The 18,207-nt window shown below is 38.3% G+C and overlaps 2 protein-coding genes across 2 annotated transcripts in view; one reads left to right on the top strand and one right to left on the bottom strand.

Moving 5' to 3' along the window:
- wwc1 (WW and C2 domain containing 1) overlaps positions 1–14,586 on the bottom strand; it is a 36,352-nt gene extending 21,766 nt beyond the window's left edge. Inside the window, exons 1-6 of the mRNA XM_056730638.1 lie at positions 13,491–14,586; positions 7,855–7,964; positions 6,909–7,112; positions 5,023–5,099; positions 4,758–4,837; positions 2,989–3,118 (exon numbers count right to left, since the gene is read on the bottom strand). Of these exons, the coding sequence (XP_056586616.1) occupies positions 2,989–3,118; positions 4,758–4,837; positions 5,023–5,099; positions 6,909–7,112; positions 7,855–7,964; positions 13,491–13,609 (720 nt within the window). The 5' untranslated portion in view covers positions 13,610–14,586. The remainder of the gene's footprint in view (positions 1–2,988; positions 3,119–4,757; positions 4,838–5,022; positions 5,100–6,908; positions 7,113–7,854; positions 7,965–13,490) is intronic.
- Positions 14,345–18,084, top strand: arl10 (ADP-ribosylation factor-like 10). Its single transcript, XM_056730639.1, has 5 exons — positions 14,345–14,457; positions 15,341–15,486; positions 16,682–16,850; positions 17,032–17,207; positions 17,316–18,084. The coding sequence occupies exons 1-5, from the start codon at positions 14,409–14,411 to the stop codon at positions 17,469–17,471; spliced, it is 696 nt and encodes a 231-aa protein (XP_056586617.1). The 5' UTR covers positions 14,345–14,408; the 3' UTR covers positions 17,472–18,084.
- Positions 18,085–18,207: the final 123 nt, after the last annotated feature.

The raw sequence follows: 18,207 nt of genomic DNA, 5'->3' as shown, positions 1-18,207 counted from the left end.
AAAAAAATTCCCTTCGTGTCATTCAAATTCAAAACCAGGCTGTGACTCTCATGTGTGGAAAGCAAAAGGAGACATTTTGAGAAATGTGGTTTTCCCTCAGTGTTTATCATTCTCTCACACGCTTATCGGCTAGGCATTCAGAACACTTCTGAGGCATCTCTTCTGGTCAGTAGACAACTGAGACCACAGACAACTTCAGCTGTATGATTCGGTGTCTGACAGCTTTTGCATAGACGAGAATAAAGTCACCCTTGTGCTTTATTTAGTGATGAGCGAGGATGAGCCGCGAGAATGCAGGGACGAGAATTTTATTCCTAGCACAGAAGCCCGAAGGGGGCTCATGATACAGCCGATCACACACACACGCTCCGGTGGGAGGAATTGGGAAGACTTGCATTATTTAGAACTGCCTGCCTTCTCCATATGGCCTTCCAGCAGTGTGAGGAAAAGAAATAATGAATAAAAGATGACAAAATGAGAGGGAATATTACTCATGGAAACGGGGGTTTAGTGAGTTTTGTGTTCTCAAGAGATATCGTGGTGGCGTACATGCCGAGACGTTCGGAAACATTTCTGGTGACGAATCACTTCCTATTTCTGTAAACCGCTTTACTGTATGTAACTTGGGTCCTTAAAAAAGGTGGTCAAAAACTAGTCGAAAGTGAAAAAAAAGCGAATGATGAAACGCGAAAAACCATCAAAATTCTCCCATTCTTGTTCTCCAAGAGGCACCCGTTTATAATGCCCGACCAAAAATGTCTGTCAGATTATGTTTTATGATTGTTTTTTAAATTACATAAAATGCACTGCCCGTCCAAAAAAAAGGTTTTCGTTGGACCGTCTTTAGCTTTGATTCGTTTCGATAAGCTTCTGCAATGTCCACAATGTCAATTTTTCCCCTTGAACGTTGCATTCATTTTTCGGCAAGATCTTGTGCTGATGATGGAAAAGTCCGACCCCTGCGCAAAGTCTTCTCCAGCACATCCCAAAGACTCTCAACCGGGTAAAGGTGTGGCCAATTGGTGGCCAATCCGTGTGTGAAAATGATGTCTCATGATCCCTGAACCACTCTTTCGCAAGTTGAGCCCGATGAATCCTGGCATTGTCATCTTGGTATACACCCTTGCCATCAGGGAAGAAAGAACCCATTGATGAAATAACCTGGTCATTCAGTATATTCAGGTAGTCAGCTGACCTCATTCATTGGGCACCTAACGTTGCTGAACCCAGACGTCCAATCTGCTAATTTAAATCCAGGTGGTGACTTCATTTTTGGACGGGCAGTGTATGACAAACTATGTTTCTTTAACAGGGCTTGAGTTTTGCACAACACACACAATGCCAAAAAACAAATATTGTCTGTTGCCTTAACAACTTGGCTGTCATCGTTACATTTACGTTACTACAAGCAACAATTCCAAACGCATGAACAAACTCGCACGAAATGTAAGCCTCTAGTAAAACCTGCTTCGCGCATACACTGCATTACGGTAAAGACGCAAACAGTACATGAGCAAATGTTTTTTTTAGGACAACATTCGAGAATTTGCATAAATGAAATTTAACACTCACACTTGTAAAAACAAACAAATTCAACAATAGAAATGACATTAAAAGCATCATAACCGCCGCCTCTTTGTTTCCACACTCTTGTAAGTCACTTTGAATAAAAGCGTCTGCTGCATGCCTAAATGTAAATAATCGCTTGTTTTTTCCTGTCGATTTTAAAGTATTATTTTGCATAGCTTACGTGAAATACTTCAGTTGTGCTTCTGTTTTCCAATCATTTTAATATCGGTAATTTCCTAATAATATTCAATATGTAGTAAGAAACTTTAACAGCCATTTCAAACGTGAAATTATTTAGCCATAAAAATAAACTCTCACTAACTACGATACACGAGGCCACAGATAACAGTTACATCGCCCCACACCCTTCTCCAAAAGGGGCTGTGGATCACAAAGCCTGGCGTGTCTATACGTCTAAATACAGCCTTAACTATGTCAAACATTCACACACGCATATTTAGGAGTCTAAAGCACAAATACCTGCGGTTTACATTTGTCATGTTCAATGAAACGCCCCACCTGACATAGTCAGCCACTCCTTATCTGCTCACAGCCAAACACATTACCTCATTATGACAGTCAGATTGCCGGCTATATCAGCCGGCTAAAATGGTTTGCTGCGGCTTTTATTTGTTTAAGTTAGTTTGCATACTTTTCCAGTATGTACTTAGAGATTCTGGGGTTTTACCGTGTTTGAAAGTACCTGGTAAAACTGAAATAAACATGAAGTCGTTATTCCACAATGTGATAATGATGAAAGCATGCAGGAATGTGGCTGTTGTCCATTCTCAGAATACTCTCAGGTGTAGCGTTTTGTCCTTTCGTGACCTGGGTGCCGTTTGAACATTGCTTTTATAATGATAATGCTCTGGGAATGTACTGAGGGTTAAAGGAAGGATTGGCGACATTCAATGGCGTTACTGGGATGCCTATGAGGGGCGAACATTCAGATACAGTACGTGGGGTGGTAGTCAAAAAATTTGAACTGTCCTATTTTCTTTTTATTTCTATACTGTCTGTACTAATACATATTCTTGAAATCTGCCTCATAATTGTCAAAAAAGCTATAGGAATACATTGGAAGTAAGTTAAATGTTCGATTTTGTGTTAAATGTTCAAGCTGTTACAAGGTCACAGAAAAAGAGACAGATGTTTAACAAAGCTCTTGGTTTTTTTCTTAGAAGCAGTATTTGTGTTCGGTTTTCTCAATCGAGATGCTAAAATGTGTAGAATTCAATGACCTTAAAAAAAATGCATGACCTCTCAATTTTTAAAAAATGCGGTTCATTTGACACCGTCAAAATAGCCAATAATCAATTTGACAAAGCATTAAATTCAATCCAGGCCAAAACATTATCGGGCAAATTTTCTGCTTTTAACCACACCCCCTGAGCACATGGTCTTCTGTAAATGTTTTACCCGCATAAGATCCTGTTTTTCCTTCTCCCCGGAGCTGATGGCATCTTTAATGGTCTTCACCTCCTTCAGGATGGCCTGGGCTTCATGCAGTTTGTAGCCATTTAAGGAACTGGACACTTTTTGATCGATTCTGACAAAAGAAACACACCGTGAGAAAGAAAGTGATGGACGCACAAGCATAATTTGCAGTTGGTCACTTTCGAAAAACGTAATAACCCAAATATTTTCTTTTAAGTAATTATTTGGATAATGATTTAGCTGAACCAATATACAACAAACTTTCTTCCAGAGCATCAGTTGATGAAATGATGGAGAAACACCCTCGACCTACATATTTATAAACCCCAGAATGGATAAAACCAAGACGTTTAACAAAGATCAAATAATTTGCTTGCATTTGAAAGCCTCAAAAAGTGAAATTATAAACCACCGTCACTCATAACGCTGTTGAGAACACCAGCGCAGGGCAACTTTACACATGTAAGGTCATGTGCAGAAAGTGTGAAGAAGGTGTTTGATTCATAAATAACCTAAAATGAAAAATCACTCTATTTTATATGTTAAAATGTAGGTCTGTCAAATTATTAATCGCATCCAGAATAAAAGTTTGTGTTTACATAATATACTGTATGTCTGTGCACTGTGCATATTACGTTTGTATTTAAAAACACATACACATGTATACATATTTAGGAAATATAATGTTAATACATAAATAAATGTTTATTAATGTTTTTTGATATATACATTTATACATATACAATTTGATATGCAAAGTACACCGATATATATTATGTACGCAAAAACGATTAATCGCATCCATAGCCCTAAGAACTTCTTTACATGATAAATCTAAAATGTTTGCTTTTCATTTGCGTTTTGATGTAGTTTAGGAAATTTCTGTTGTTTGTGTCAGGGAGATGCGTAATGTGCGATGTCTCATACATTTCTATCATTAACTTTTAACAACTTTGTTTTTCATTTTGATATTTATTCACATTTATTTATTTGTAGTAATCATCTTTTGGTGACAATTTCTAAAAAAAAATTATATTTTGGAAATGTCATGATTGACTTCCTAAGGCACAACAGTATCTCAGAGGAATGAACAAAAAGTTAAATGACACAAAAACAACTATAGTGACTAGTTACAGTCCAAACCGCGGCAGCTATAATTCCCGCCATGTCATCAGGTCTGTCTAAAACAAGACACCAAGTCAATGTGCAAAACTAGTTTTGGAATGTTTATTAACCCGCAAGCAAATTCACGATGCAGGCCGAGTGACCCGAGCGAGGTGCAAGGTCGCGTTTGCTGCAATGCTGGCAAAACGTTTCGATGCACCTCTGCTGAATGTTTTGCTTAAGACTTTGTGGAACGACATTACAGGCGGGAATATGAGGGGGGTTTTGTTGTACGGCGAGTCATTGGAAAGTCACGCGCTGACTCGATGAACAGGTTTCCCCACATTCCTTTCAGCAAAAGAACAAGAGAGAACCAGTCAACAGGAATCAGCTGGGCATCTTAACGCCACTTTTGAGTATAAAAACAACCCCATCTGAGACTTAATGTCAACTGTAACTTCCTCAATTGATATGAGGAACATGTCACAACGGGGGGGTGGGTAGAGGTACTATCGGCTAGTCATCCAAAAACCAGTTAGTCATACTAGGTAAAGATCTACATATCAAAAAATGATTTGCTTCACACAAAGAAGAGATGTTTTCAGACCGGTCATCTCGACCCTGTAATAAGGGCAGGTTACACTTACTCTTTCAATGTCTCATAGCCTTGCTCCTTATGCTGCAGTTCTTGTCTCATACAAGCCAAATCTCTCTTCAGCTTGTTTACCTAAAAGAGAATGACAGGGACGGGTAATTACAACATCTCATATTTCGCTTCCAGCACAATTTTGCGCATCATCACATCTACATGTAGCGTTCAGCGAACATTAAATGCAATCCACGTTTTGCATAAACAAGATAACATTCATACCACGCCATCAAAGGCTCGTGTCAGGTGCAAGAGCATCTTACCCGGCTTTTCGCTGTAACAATCTCCGCTTTGAGGATTTCAGGGTCATATTTACTGCTTGATGAGGACCTGGAATTTACTGTAGGAAAGATAAAGGTTCAAAGGCGTTTTCTAATCTCAAAGCGCTTGGCATGGTTTTGGAATTCCATAGCGATTTATTATACAGACAAAAAATGTGTCATAAATCTACATTTGTTATAATAACGGGACTGCGCTTCAAACCCACATGATGTCATTTTTCCCATGAGACAAGAAAATGTTTGCTAACGGTGATTAGTTAAAATTAACGGTACAATTAATAAAAAAATCACTGAAAACAATGCATTTCGTACATTTTATTACTCCCATTCATCTTCCGACACATGATAACTGAGGAATGTCATTATTCATTCTTAAATCACTCTCAGGTTACTTTTATGACACTTTTTGTCCTCTTTGTAACTTATAGAGTACATAACATGAGATCATGTTACTAACATTTCATGCAGTGTGTAATGTTTCCGTTCTTGAAAGTAAGCAGTCTGCCAAAGGGAAATCCGAAGGGAAATGAATAACGGAAATATTGGCTCGGAAAAAAGGGAGTCGACTCTGAATCAAGCAAATGAGTCGTGTCTAATCCGATTTGCGAACCGCCGCGGATGTACATCACTACATAAAGTCCCCGCCTATGTTTTGCTAGGACTGCCCCCGAAAACTTCACTCTTCCCACCCAAACACTGTAGCTCGTGAGCTTCATTCGCGATAGACCAATCACAGCAGACTAGACCATCTGACCAATCAGACTAAACTAGCGGAAAGAAGGGGATTAGACAGATGAATCGGTGACCGAATCGTTGAAGAGTCAGTCAAGAAGTAAGGTAAGAATAACTGCCTATTATTACGAAATAGTGCTTTTACACCTTCTACACACATAAAATTGTTGTTGGTCACTCCATAAACCAAAGTTGTTTCAAGCATGTAAAAAAGTTTGTTTTCCTGAACACAAAGAAAGATAAATGGAAGAATGTCTGTAACCAAATGGTTCTGGGGCACTATTTACTAGTATAGTAGAATAACTACAATGGTAGTCAATGGTGGCCCAGAACTGTTTCGTTACCCACATTCTTCTAAATATCTTCCTTTGTGTTTGGAACAACTTGAGGGTGAGTAAAAGATGACAGTATTTTCTTTTTTGATTGAACTGTCCCTTTAAGAATTTTGTCATATCAGCTTATCATATCAAAAATAGACATTAATTAACATTCAATAACGTTTAACTAAAAGAAAATGACACGAGTGAGTAAATAATGACAGAATTTTCATTTTTGGTTAAATTCTTCATGTGAAGGGAGTTATTTTGATGACACAGCATGTTAACTATGTAATAACAACATACATCCTCTTTTTTGAAATGTTTGGCTAGTTAGGTCACTGGATGGGTTGTACAAACATTTTTAAGCTAATTAAAGAATACGTTTCTTAGGAATCGAGAGCATGGCTGTAGCTCTGTTATCTCATCCGATGATGCACACTTGAAATTATGATTGAAATTACACAATTTATTAGTTAAAGGGACAATTCATCCAAAAATAAAAATTCCCTCATCATTTACTTTTCCTCCTGTCATCCCAAACCGGTAGGACTTCATTATTTTCTGCAGATCACAAAAGAAAATATTTTGAAAAATGTTGGAAACCAAACCAACGCTGACCTTCTTTGACCTTGCATGGACACAAAACCACGGACACATTTCTCAAAATATCTTAGTCATATTTTGGTTTCAAACCACATGAGGGTAAATAAATGATGACAGATTTTTTTATAACCTGTCCCTTTAAGGATGGGACTTTAACTGTCCAAGTCAAGATAATAGCTATTTGGACAATGAAGGACCAAATGATCATCTTACAGCTTGTCTGTGAGGAGGACTTGTCCCGCCAAGCATCATTTAGCTGCCGATACTCCTGCTGGGCCAGACGAAGTCGCTGCTCTTTGACTTGATAGATCTCCTTCTGGGCGCTCAATGCCTCCTGGACCACGCTGAGGTAGTCCCGCAACATGACCTCCTGCTCGCGCTGCCATTGGGCCCGCGGGTCCTCCAGCTGGGTGCTCTCTGACGGAGGCGGACAAAAATGTGAACAGGGTTGAAAACAAAGGTGATATTTACTTAGACACAAATGAAAATAAAGAAATGAGTTGGATTTCTAGTTTGTGTGTGGGTGTGTTCTTTATGAATTCAATGTGTTTTCAATGGTTTTGACCCATTTTTTGGGTCACTACATTACTCTTATTATCTATTTCCAATTTGTTACAGTTTACGTTACTAGTATCATCACATTTACAATGAGATTTAAAGGAAAAGTTCACCTTCAAGAGGAAAATCCTGTCATCATTTACTCACCCTGTCATTTCAAACCTTTATGACTTTTTTTTCTTCTGCAGAGCACGAAAGAAGATATTTTGAAAAATGTTGGTAACCTTTTCTCTTACCAACGTTTTTCAAAATATCTTCTTTTGTGTTTTGCAGCAGAAAATAATCATACAGGTTTAAAATGACAACGGGGCTGAGTAAATGAAGACAGAATTTTCATTTTAAAGGTGAACGATTCCTTTAAGAATAGTTTTACTAATCTTTGGCTCAAAAAATTTTCTGCTCTTTTTAAACTTTACATCAATTCATCACAGCCTTGTCTAAATTCATGTCAATATAAATATGTAATGTACTGTTACTTCGGTCTATTACTCAAACCAATTAAACCGAAAACAGACACTTAGTACTCCACACACACACACATACACACACACACACACACACACATATACTGTGGGCTGCGTCCAGCTCAGCTTTCACTTACTGGTATTGTGGTCGACATAATAGGCTCCAACATGGGGGTCATAGACCTCCTCCCAACCCACAGGCAGCTCATCTCCAATACAGTCGGCAAAAGTCAGAGGTTTTGTCTGCCTGCAAAACCAAACAGGGAACCCAACGGTCAGTCTACAACCACAATCAGATTTCAAAGTCTCATAGTCTCACGTCAAACTTCACGCCCGGCGGGCTAATTTCTGAAGGATGTCACTCCATTACACCGCTGAGAGTTTGAGCGTGGTTCGAGTATGTGTGCAGGGGGGGGGGGGGGCGGGGGCATCAGAGGAATGTCGGGCTATTCACCTCCAGTGCGCTGGCCGAACACAATAGCCGGAAACCCAAGCCATGCATTCCAAAGGTCCTGCTGACCCATCGCCTGGAGGTTTCTGAGGCAACACACTGTGGCTCTCCAAACCCAGATCGCTGAATCGCGGCAGAGCGACAGGGACGCTCACTTGGCCGAAAAAGAGCGCCGCTGAAACTTTTATAAGCGGGCGCTCGCTAATGCTAACAAAGTAGTCTGGCCTAACTTCAGTAGAGAGGTTTGCTGGCAATTGCTAGCTAGACTAATGAATTGAAAAGAAAGACGTCATTCAGATTTAAGCGTACATTTCGAAGGGGCCGCTTGAGGTTATTGCAGATATGTTTAATTAGGATTGTTAATGCTTATTTAAATGTGTAAAAATTTTATTTTTAAGGAATTTTGTAATGGATTTAATGGAAAAAGCTAATGGTTCATAATGGTATTTAAATGGAAACCAATATAATTTCTGTAATGGTTTCTGTTGGGTTAACATAGTTTTTTCAGCAGTTACGGTTTTGGGCATTATTCCAATAGGATTGAATGGTGTTTTATGTGTTGCCATCTGCCGAAAAACATCCCACACATCCGTGACATACCAGTAGAAACCACTACTGTTTCCAATAAAACCCACACAATTCCCACTATAACCATTAAAATTCCAATTGTGTTTTTCTATAGAAATGTAAAAAACTATAGAAACCAATAAAGAATTTTGAATCTTTTAATGGGAATTGTGTTGGTTTTAAAGGAAACTTTAATTGTTCTACTGGTATGTGATGGATTATATTGGTGGGATGTTAAATCGTATTGGAAAAATGCCCAAAACACACTACAAAAATAATGTTGTATTGGTTTTAATGGAAAAAGCTAATGGTGGTATTTTAATGGAAACCATTAGGATTTCTGTAATGGTTTTTATTGTTTGTTTCAGCAGGGTTGTACCCTGCAGCTCAGTGGGTTAAGCATAAAGATTTTAACACAAAGGTCATGGGTTTGATCCCAGACAACACATACACTGGTGAAAAAAATGTATGCATTGAATGCACTTTAAATCACAAAAAACTACAAAATGCATAAATGTAAATTTGTGAATGATAATTTCATAACCGTTCAAAACCAGTTTTCTATTATCATAAAAGTTATGTAATAAAACATGGTTTTGTGTCCTCAACAAATTGCATGTTTCACAATTTCAAATAGCTTTCATTTCCAGGGTTTAGCCTAGAGTATTTTGTGTGGTGTTCTCTCCAACAGCAGTTATGCAATAAATTCAGCTCTGCTCAGATTATCAGGAACATTCCACACGAAATCTGATTTGTGCAACATATTAACAGGATTAAACTCTTTTCCACATGGGCAAAAGAATGCATGTACAGCCACATCGTCGCCCACTTAAAATGTACAATTGTCGCTGCAATAGAAAAAGACTTCTCAGAAGTATTTCTCAATTATTTTAGCCAAACATTAACTGGACATTTTTCTTAAGTCTGACTTCAAGAGAGTGCATCAACATTTCCCTCAGGTAAAGGTCTTTGCATTGTCCTGCTGTGCATATGCCTTCCCGTCGATTCAAAACTTTCAAAGAGGTTGAAACCGAACTAGCTCCTTTTTCACGTTATGAATAATGAAACGCTGCTGAGAGACCCTCACCGGCCCGTTCTAAATTTAGCTCAGGCAGAAAAGAAACTTATGAGATGCATATACCAAAGCCACAGTGCAGGACAACCCATTTCTTTCTCATCCCTCCAGACGTCTCGTGAGGGCTGACGTGTCTCATTTGAGGTTTTTCAACGTCATCGAGATTTGGGTGCAAGGATGACAAAGACCCTGTTGACTCGGATCAACATGTGATTTGATCGCAAGTGGTCAGCTCAGACACATCGCTATTTAGTATTTACACCTGGTGATAAATAACATCGCATATAAACGTCTTGTGTGAACACTTGTGATCAGGGGGAGGTCTCAGATTTTAAGCATCAGCTGTTTATTTATCATCCTTCAAATGTAATAATTTTACAACTGACCATGGAGTGGTTGCTTATTGGTTTGGTCACATCAAGAAGTGTCTGGAAAGCTTTTTTGTGTAGTAATTTGCACATTTCCCGATTCAGGATGTCTGTGTATGCATTTCAAAATTAGTTGTTTTATTTTTAACCTGAATATAAACATCCACATAGTTTGTTATTTTAGTGTAGTGGATGATTGACAGGTGGGAAAGCAGTCTCATTGTGTGCGGTACACATGGGACTTGGTCATATGCAATTTTCATTACCTGTGAATGTGGTCTAATTGATCTGGAAAAACATTTCACACCCGTTTACACTTAACATTTTGTTGAAACTTTACATTAGTGCCAGGTCTGAGATGAAATATAAAAACGGAGAAGAAACATGACAAACACGACAATGCATTCCCCTGTTTTTTAAACACGAAACATCCATGACAGTTCAACCAAGACTGCACTTTGAGAAAAAAGAAACCAAAAACGTGAACAATTACGCTTTCTGGTTCACCTCTACAGGCTGCCATAGAGGAACTCGATCAAACTCCCGAGAAGTCAGAGACTCAGGACTCATGCACTAATGCAAAATGACAAAGCGCACAGCCGAGTGCAAACAAAGGACATAGCTAAACGATGAGTCAGACACTTTCATTCAGCGCACTCCATAAATTCCCAGAGTCATTTATGAGGCTCCGACTAGCATAGCACAGCGCTCAAGGTTCGACAATAAAAGTAAGCTGCTACACCCCTGAAGAGGGCCAGTCTCCTATCAAAGACAGCGAGATAACATTCCATTTACCTGAGCGCATGTTTTTCAGAATGTCACGCTGAAGGAAAACAAACAGTACGGCCCAGACGCAGTACATTAGAAGGTCACGAGAATGCTTGCGTTGCAAAGTGCTGTTGTTTGACACAGGTTTAAACATTTGTTAATATAAACAAAAGGTCAGGGAATCTAATTCACACCTAATTCAAGCATGATCTCAATTGTAATGCCTATGCCTGCTAGAAGCATCAATCATTTTATTGTGTCAGTTATTATTAATTAACAGGGATAGTGCAACCTCAAATTATTCCAAAACTGTATAAAATCCTTTGTTCTGTTGAACATAAAAGAAGATATTTTGAAGAATGTGGGAAACTAAACCGTTCTGGGTCACCATTGACTTAGCACAGTAGATTTTTCCCTACTATGGAAGTCAAAAATGCCCTAGAACGGTTTGCTTAAAAACATTTTTCCAAATATCTTCCTTTGCGTTAAGTAGTACAATGAAATTTACAAAAGTGGAAAAACCTGAGGGTAGATGATGACAGAATTTTCATTTTTTTTGTTTAAGCACAACAACCCTATACCAAATGGGCCAACTTGACTTACATTAATTAGAATGTACACTAAAAAAACATGATTTTTTAGCAGAGTTATTGTCATACTGAAAATAGAAAATGTCATAACCTGAAACTTGGTTGTTATTGTAACCAATGTTATGACTTTAATAAATGTTTTAACTCAGCACCATGTAATGACAAACCAGTTCATTATGTTATAAACAATATATATATATATATATATATATATATATATATATATATAATAGTTCATATTCAGCAGGTTAACTAAACCATGGAAATTTTGCCTTTTTAGGATTATCAGTATTGGCCAAAATAATACTTTTACTAAATCAATGAATTATTCACGTTTTCTGAATAGATATTGTTAAAAAAAGAATCATTAACATTTTATAATTTTGTTAATAGATTGCAAATAAAATGTGCGAACATAGACACATGAACATGAAACACGGAAAAAGATATTTCGAAGAATGCTGGTAATTAAACAGCATGGGCGACCCCCATTAACTTCAATTGTATAAAAACAAAACAACGGAGACATTTCTCAAAACATCATCTTGTGTTCCACAGATGAAAGAATCATATACATGTTTTGAATGACATGAGGTCGAACAAACGATGAGAGGTGAACTATCCCAGAAAAAAGCACTGCTCACTTGTCTATTCTCACCAGGGCCTGTAAGTGCCACAAATGACACATTCCTTCAGGATAAGGCGAGTATGTATAAGAAAATGACCAAAACAAGCTCCCAAAACCCAAAAAGCAACAACACAAACATCATTTCCATCAGACAACAATAAACAGTCATTGAAACACTTCTCTCAGTACACCTGTATAAACCCAGAAGATTGTTTAAGCAATAAGGTTGCCCGCACACAACACATCTCTGTGTATTCTGTATCAGAGGAAAGCTGTCAAATGGGAGCTTGTTACCAAATTAGAGTCACTAGCATTATGTCTATGTAACACCCTGTCTATATAACCGTTGCCTTGCGGTGGAAACCCAGCCATCTGTGTGAGCCGCATGCTGGGAGAAGGGTTGAGGGGGAGATTACGCTGACAGTTTTGGGTCAGGATTAGGAATATTTGTCATTTTTAATCTGCGCCTTTAAAGTGCCACATTGTGCAAGAGAAGCCAGCCACCCAGACGTGAGCGTGTAATACTCTTATGCACAGGCGTCTGTTTCCATGCAGTGTTGCTCAACTCTGTGTGGGACAAAAAATACATTTTGAAATCAAAAATGGCTTAGCTTCGTCCACGAGTAAACACGTGCAGCAGGCTTCAAACAACTATTTCATCATTCCTGTTAAAAAATTCATGGCTCTGTCGTGCACTTTGAACCTGTTGTGCACCTCGACCCGCAGCGAAAGGTATTTGAGAGCTTGAGCCGTGGCACGGATCTGCAGCCTACACTGATGGCACGGCATTCAGGAATGCGTCCTAGGTACTTGTTTACAACTTTCTGCCATCTTGGTTTCCTGGCTACAGGCAAACCTGTTGCACCACACAAAGGGGGAAAATATGCGGTCCGATCGCTATCGTCTTTCCACTTCTGTGCACGCTGTAAAAATCAGATAGGCCAAAAGAGCGAAAGGAAAACACCCTGTTAACCGTTGCTTCTTGGAATATGAACATGCCAAACTCGGAGGCGGCGAAGCTTGAACATTCTCTAATAATCTTAGGCATTCCTGCGCAGATTTTGTGTTAAAGTCCAAGTGGTAAATGAGCCATTGATAAAGAGTTTCAGGACAACATTATGAAAACACTGATACAATGTAGCGCTTGGATGCTTTACGTTCGCATAAGAAATACCAGAGTGAGTTGTTTAATGGCCAAATTGGTCCAGATAAAGAAATTGTAAATAAAAGCGCAGCTGTAACGATGAGTAATAGACATAGTATGCATCTGTATACTGAGTAAGCAGCGAGTATGCATTCCCAGACCTCCAAGTACTCATCACATACCTATCCCTCGGGTCAATCCAGCTGGTGGTTAGATTTATATGGTCTATATAATAGACTTTGCCGTCAAAATCTCGGGCCTCTTCCCAACCCTCTGGCAATGGTAACTCCTTCCTTGGCATGACCAACTAGTCTCCATGTAATGTTCTCTGTAAGTCTTCTAAATTGATGGGAAAGCAAACCATGTGTTGCTTTGCGTGAACCAGTCCGAATTCAAACCCAACACATAATCCAAGTGCCATTCAGTACCCACTGATTTAATCCATAATTTCCATGTTAGTCCAACGTGTCCCAAAATTCCTATTCGACTCCTACAGGCAACCTAGACCATTGTTTTCTCCGGTGAATGGTGCTTAATGAATGGACGAGATGGGTGTGATGCTCTGAATCCTCGTAACTTTCCCAGAGCTGTCGTGTTCATGATCAGAAACTCCTCGTTTCTTGTGCATTATCAAAGCAGTCGATCATGTTTTCAAAGCAGATCTTGAGCAAAAAGTAAAAAAAAACTCCTTTCGAAAGTAGGACGTGAGAGTTTTCAACACAGAATTAAAGTTTGAGATCAATTATATTATCCCTAAAATGAGGTTCGAACACATAAGAAGTCAATATAATTTAATTCCCAGCATCAACGGTCACATGAAACACCAAATACGTGTGCCCGTCTAGAGTTTTGGTCGTCCCACCATGTTTTAGCGACAACTCTGCTAGCCTGTTAGCGCAAAAGCTCGTTGTATAGGCAACGTAAACAGTTAGTTCCTCCTCCACACGAGCGCGCTCCGCTGTTCTCGTTTTGTCGATGTATTCCCATCACGCCCAGAGCATACCGGCAATTTTCTTGTGGGGGTTTTCGTTTCTTTCTCGCTTGTTTTCCAGTGTTGTCTTTTGCTTTAAGTGGCTGTGTGCGGTTCTCCCCCTGTAGTCATGCTCGGTCGCTATGCTGCGGCTGGAATGGATGGATCACGTCATACAGGTGCTAACCGTAATTCTTCTAGTAGCGGTTGCCTCTCAAATATAAAATAATCTCGATTTATTGCCATTTTAATCATTTGCATAGTTTTATGATTTCATTATTTATATCTGAATTATTTAAATGCAGGCTTTTATTCACACGTACATACGCACACTGCAACGTCATGATTATTATTTTTGTTATTTTATTTTGATTACTTCAGCGTTTATTGAAATAAAGCTTTAACCGTTTCATTTATATGTCCATTGATTTATTCGTTAATAATTCCAGCACAAAAATCCTGTGCAGTGACAATAAAGAGCTTTATTACTTATACCTTTATAATCTAAATCTTTCTAAGTTGTCTGTTTGTTGTTGCACACGAATGTTATTTCAATCTGAATCAAAGACACGTTTTAAAGATTTGATATAAATGACAGAACTGTCACATACGGGACCATTTGTCAACATTGGGAATTAGGCTGCAGTTAACAACGCCCTCTAACGGCGAACTTGATATACTCTAACTTGAACTTTTTAAATATAATTAACTTGAACTTTTTGATATTTCTGTTTGCAATATATATTAGACAATGTATATGCATTTGTGTTCGTAATTACAACTTTAAATTGAATAACACCACATTTATTGTTGGCTAAACAACAATAAAAACACAAAATTCTGATTTGAAAACGAACTAAACAGAACTAATATTAATTATATTAATTAGAGTAATAATACCATCCTTCATTTGTATTCGGAAGTGTCCGGACAGGACACTCTCTCGCCCCTCCCTTGCTGTCACGGGCTGTGGGATCTGGGCGCGTGCTGTTCAAAACAAACCGGGGCGTATCACGTGCACTTGCGATCAGCTCGCGCTCATGAAATATCATTTTATTTCAGTCTCGTTCATGGTTGTGCTGCGTCATATCTCTGTGGCGCTCAGCGCTGCGATGGCTGCGGTGGGAACCGCGCTGTTCCTCACCCTCAATCTCTTCTACAAGAGGCGAATGTGGACCCTAGAGTCAGAGTACTACACCATCAGTGAGGTCAGTATAACATGAAAGTTCTTCTCTTTTAACAGAACTGCCTATAGGTCGAGCGTGTGTTAAGGGTGGAGATGCATTCCAACAATGAAGAGCATCTCATGTCCACTTGCAGGTGTACAGTGCGTTTATATGGGTTTGCTTTATGCTTGCAGAAATCATGTAGTGGGCTATTATTAAAAAATAAATAAGTTTAATGTACAACAGTTTACTTTTAAATGTACAAATAAACTTTTACTTCCTTAATTAAATAGGCTACGTTTTGTATTAATTGTTTCTTAAAATGCACTCCAGCATTGGGTTAAAAATGGACGAACCCAACCATTGGGTTAAATTGACCCAGCAAATGGTTTTTATTTCACCCTACAATGGGTTAAAATAACCAAGTATAGGTTAATTTACAACTGAGAATATCCCAGCATTAAATATTCATCTGCATCAACAAAAAGTATGATTTCATATCAAATCAGTTTAAAATGACTTATTGTTTCATCTGCAGCAATGTACAAGTATATAAAGGTATGTTTGATTTAAATTATATTAATACACACTATTTTATATTATATTAAAAATAGAATAGTAGCAGTATTGGGGAACAAATTGTACAGTTAATATAATAAACATTTATTTGCAGAAACAGATAATTCCATTTAAATATGTTTAAATCTTGTACTTTTATTGTGCATTCCAATAAACACAAATCAAACTGTTGTTGGGTTCTTTTAAATAATTACTAAAAGAAGAGAAAATCACGATAACGTAATATAAAAACATGATTTTTGGTTAGTTTTTGAGTTTTATGTTATTTGCAAATAAACTCTTCATTTGATCAGTTTGCTTAAGATATGAACATAACACCTTTTATTACTAAAAACTAGATTTTAGATTCTGATTAAACAATAATGGCAAGACTCCAACTACTTAGGCTACCTGGAATTGCATAATAAATTCCGCTATTCTTAGTAAAGCTGCAAATTCCTAGTACACCCCCTACACTCTTAAAATAAAGGTTACTAAAGGTCTCTTTCTCCAGCTGAATCGTTCCATAAAGAACGCATTTCACATTCACAAAAAAGGTTACTATTAAAATGTAGACTAAAATGGTTCTTTTAGAAACCTTGAGAAGATAGCATAAAATGGTGCGCCTTAATGCAAAGAACTCTTGAAGAGTGTAGACTCATTTTGCTTGTGTGTTTAGGAGCAGGAAGAGCGCAGTGAAAAGCAGGTGCTTGTGCTCGGTTTGGATGGTGCTGGTAAGAGCAGTGTTCTGCAGGGGCTGAGCGGAGCGAGAAGGTGCTGCCGACCCACACGAGGCTTTAACTTCATTAGCCTACACACACCTGCGTGCCAGCTGGACTTTCTGGAAAGTATGAATCAGTTTCAGCCCCCTCTTCCTCACATGCTCTGTCATTACTCATGGAATACATTTTGTTAAATGCCAATGACTCAATTATTGCCATATCACCCATTTTTCAGCCTTAGAAAATATGACTTATATTTGTGTCTAATGCTAGTAATAATGCAGATCATTCAATCTTCTCGCATCAGTTGGAGGAGGCGAGGACTTGAGAAAGTACTGGGAGGATTACCTAAAGAGAACGCACATCTTGGTGTACGTGGTTGACTCCTCTGATAGAGGTCGACTCCCTCAGGCCAAAGATGAGCTCCATCGATTATTGAAAGCAGGAATGGATCTTCCGGGGGGTGTGCTGGGAAACAAGCAGGTGACTTTGATACATCACATGACACCTGGTAGATCACAGCCTGTTGTTTGTTCTGGTTTGTTTTTTATTTCCAATCCAGACTAAAATATCCTTTACACCCTCATATAGGACAAACCGAATGTGTGCAGTGTCCCGGAGCTCCGTGAGGCTCTGTCTCTCAACTCAGTGGACCATCAGAAGAAGATTTTCCTGCTAGGATCTGATGGATTGAGCAAAACCAGCAGTCACCAAAAGTTACAGGATCTGCTTCTGACACTGGTGTAAAGCCACACAACCGTGTAGGGTTCTTTAGGAAGGGGACCTTCATTACAGAGCGTTTAAGGTAGAGCTTTTGCCTCGTACGAAGAGGCACTATCATGACATGTTACTTCCTCCGAGGAGTTGAGAAAGTATTTCGTATAACAAGCGCTGTGCTGCAGGCATTATTGCTGCTAGTGTCCAATAGCACATTATTATTGTTGTTTACATCATTTTAATCAGTATTATAGACTATATTAAGTATGTAATGTAGAAATATATTTCATGAAACAAAGTCAAAAGCTGAAATGATAGAAATTCCAAGGAATGTTTAATAATGTACAGGGACAAAATCTATTATTTTGTATAAAGATTAACATTGTTATATTGTTCTTTGCATTTGTGTAAATTGCAGCTATACATAGCAATATTTGCTGTACTGAATAGAACTTACAAATCATTTATTCACAAAATTTGTGGATTTGTGATATTGTATGATCTAGACATTTTGTGAGATTCTCTCAAATGATTAATTTTACACAAATGTCTTCATAACTAATGATTTGGGCTTCAAATATACGATTGTTTTTGAAGTTGTAGAAAATAAGGCCTCTTTACTTGAATATGGTTTGGTTATGAAAGTGGTTTTAATTACCATCACCAAGAGCTATTAACACAAAATAAGGATTCTATTAAGTTCATCTCGTTTCGGTTTTGCAAAAAATACAGCTTCATTTAAATTACATTGGCAAAAAAAGTCCTC

The sequence above is a fragment of the Triplophysa dalaica genome, chromosome 19 (assembly GCF_015846415.1).
Source record: "Triplophysa dalaica isolate WHDGS20190420 chromosome 19, ASM1584641v1, whole genome shotgun sequence".
In the NCBI taxonomy this organism is placed as follows: domain Eukaryota; kingdom Metazoa; phylum Chordata; class Actinopteri; order Cypriniformes; family Nemacheilidae; genus Triplophysa; species Triplophysa dalaica.
The sequence above is the reverse complement of the archived record's forward strand: the minus strand, read 5'-3'. Positions and strand labels throughout refer to the sequence as shown.

Coding starts and splice junctions, on each gene's coding strand:
- arl10 (XM_056730639.1), top strand. CDS start 14,409: ATGCTCGGTCGCTATGCTGCGGCTGGAATGGATGGATCACGTCATACA. Junction 14,458..15,340: donor GGATGGATCACGTCATACAG/GTGCTAACCGTA, acceptor ATTTTATTTCAG/TCTCGTTCATGGTTGTGCTG. Junction 15,487..16,681: donor AGTACTACACCATCAGTGAG/GTCAGTATAACA, acceptor TTGTGTGTTTAG/GAGCAGGAAGAGCGCAGTGA.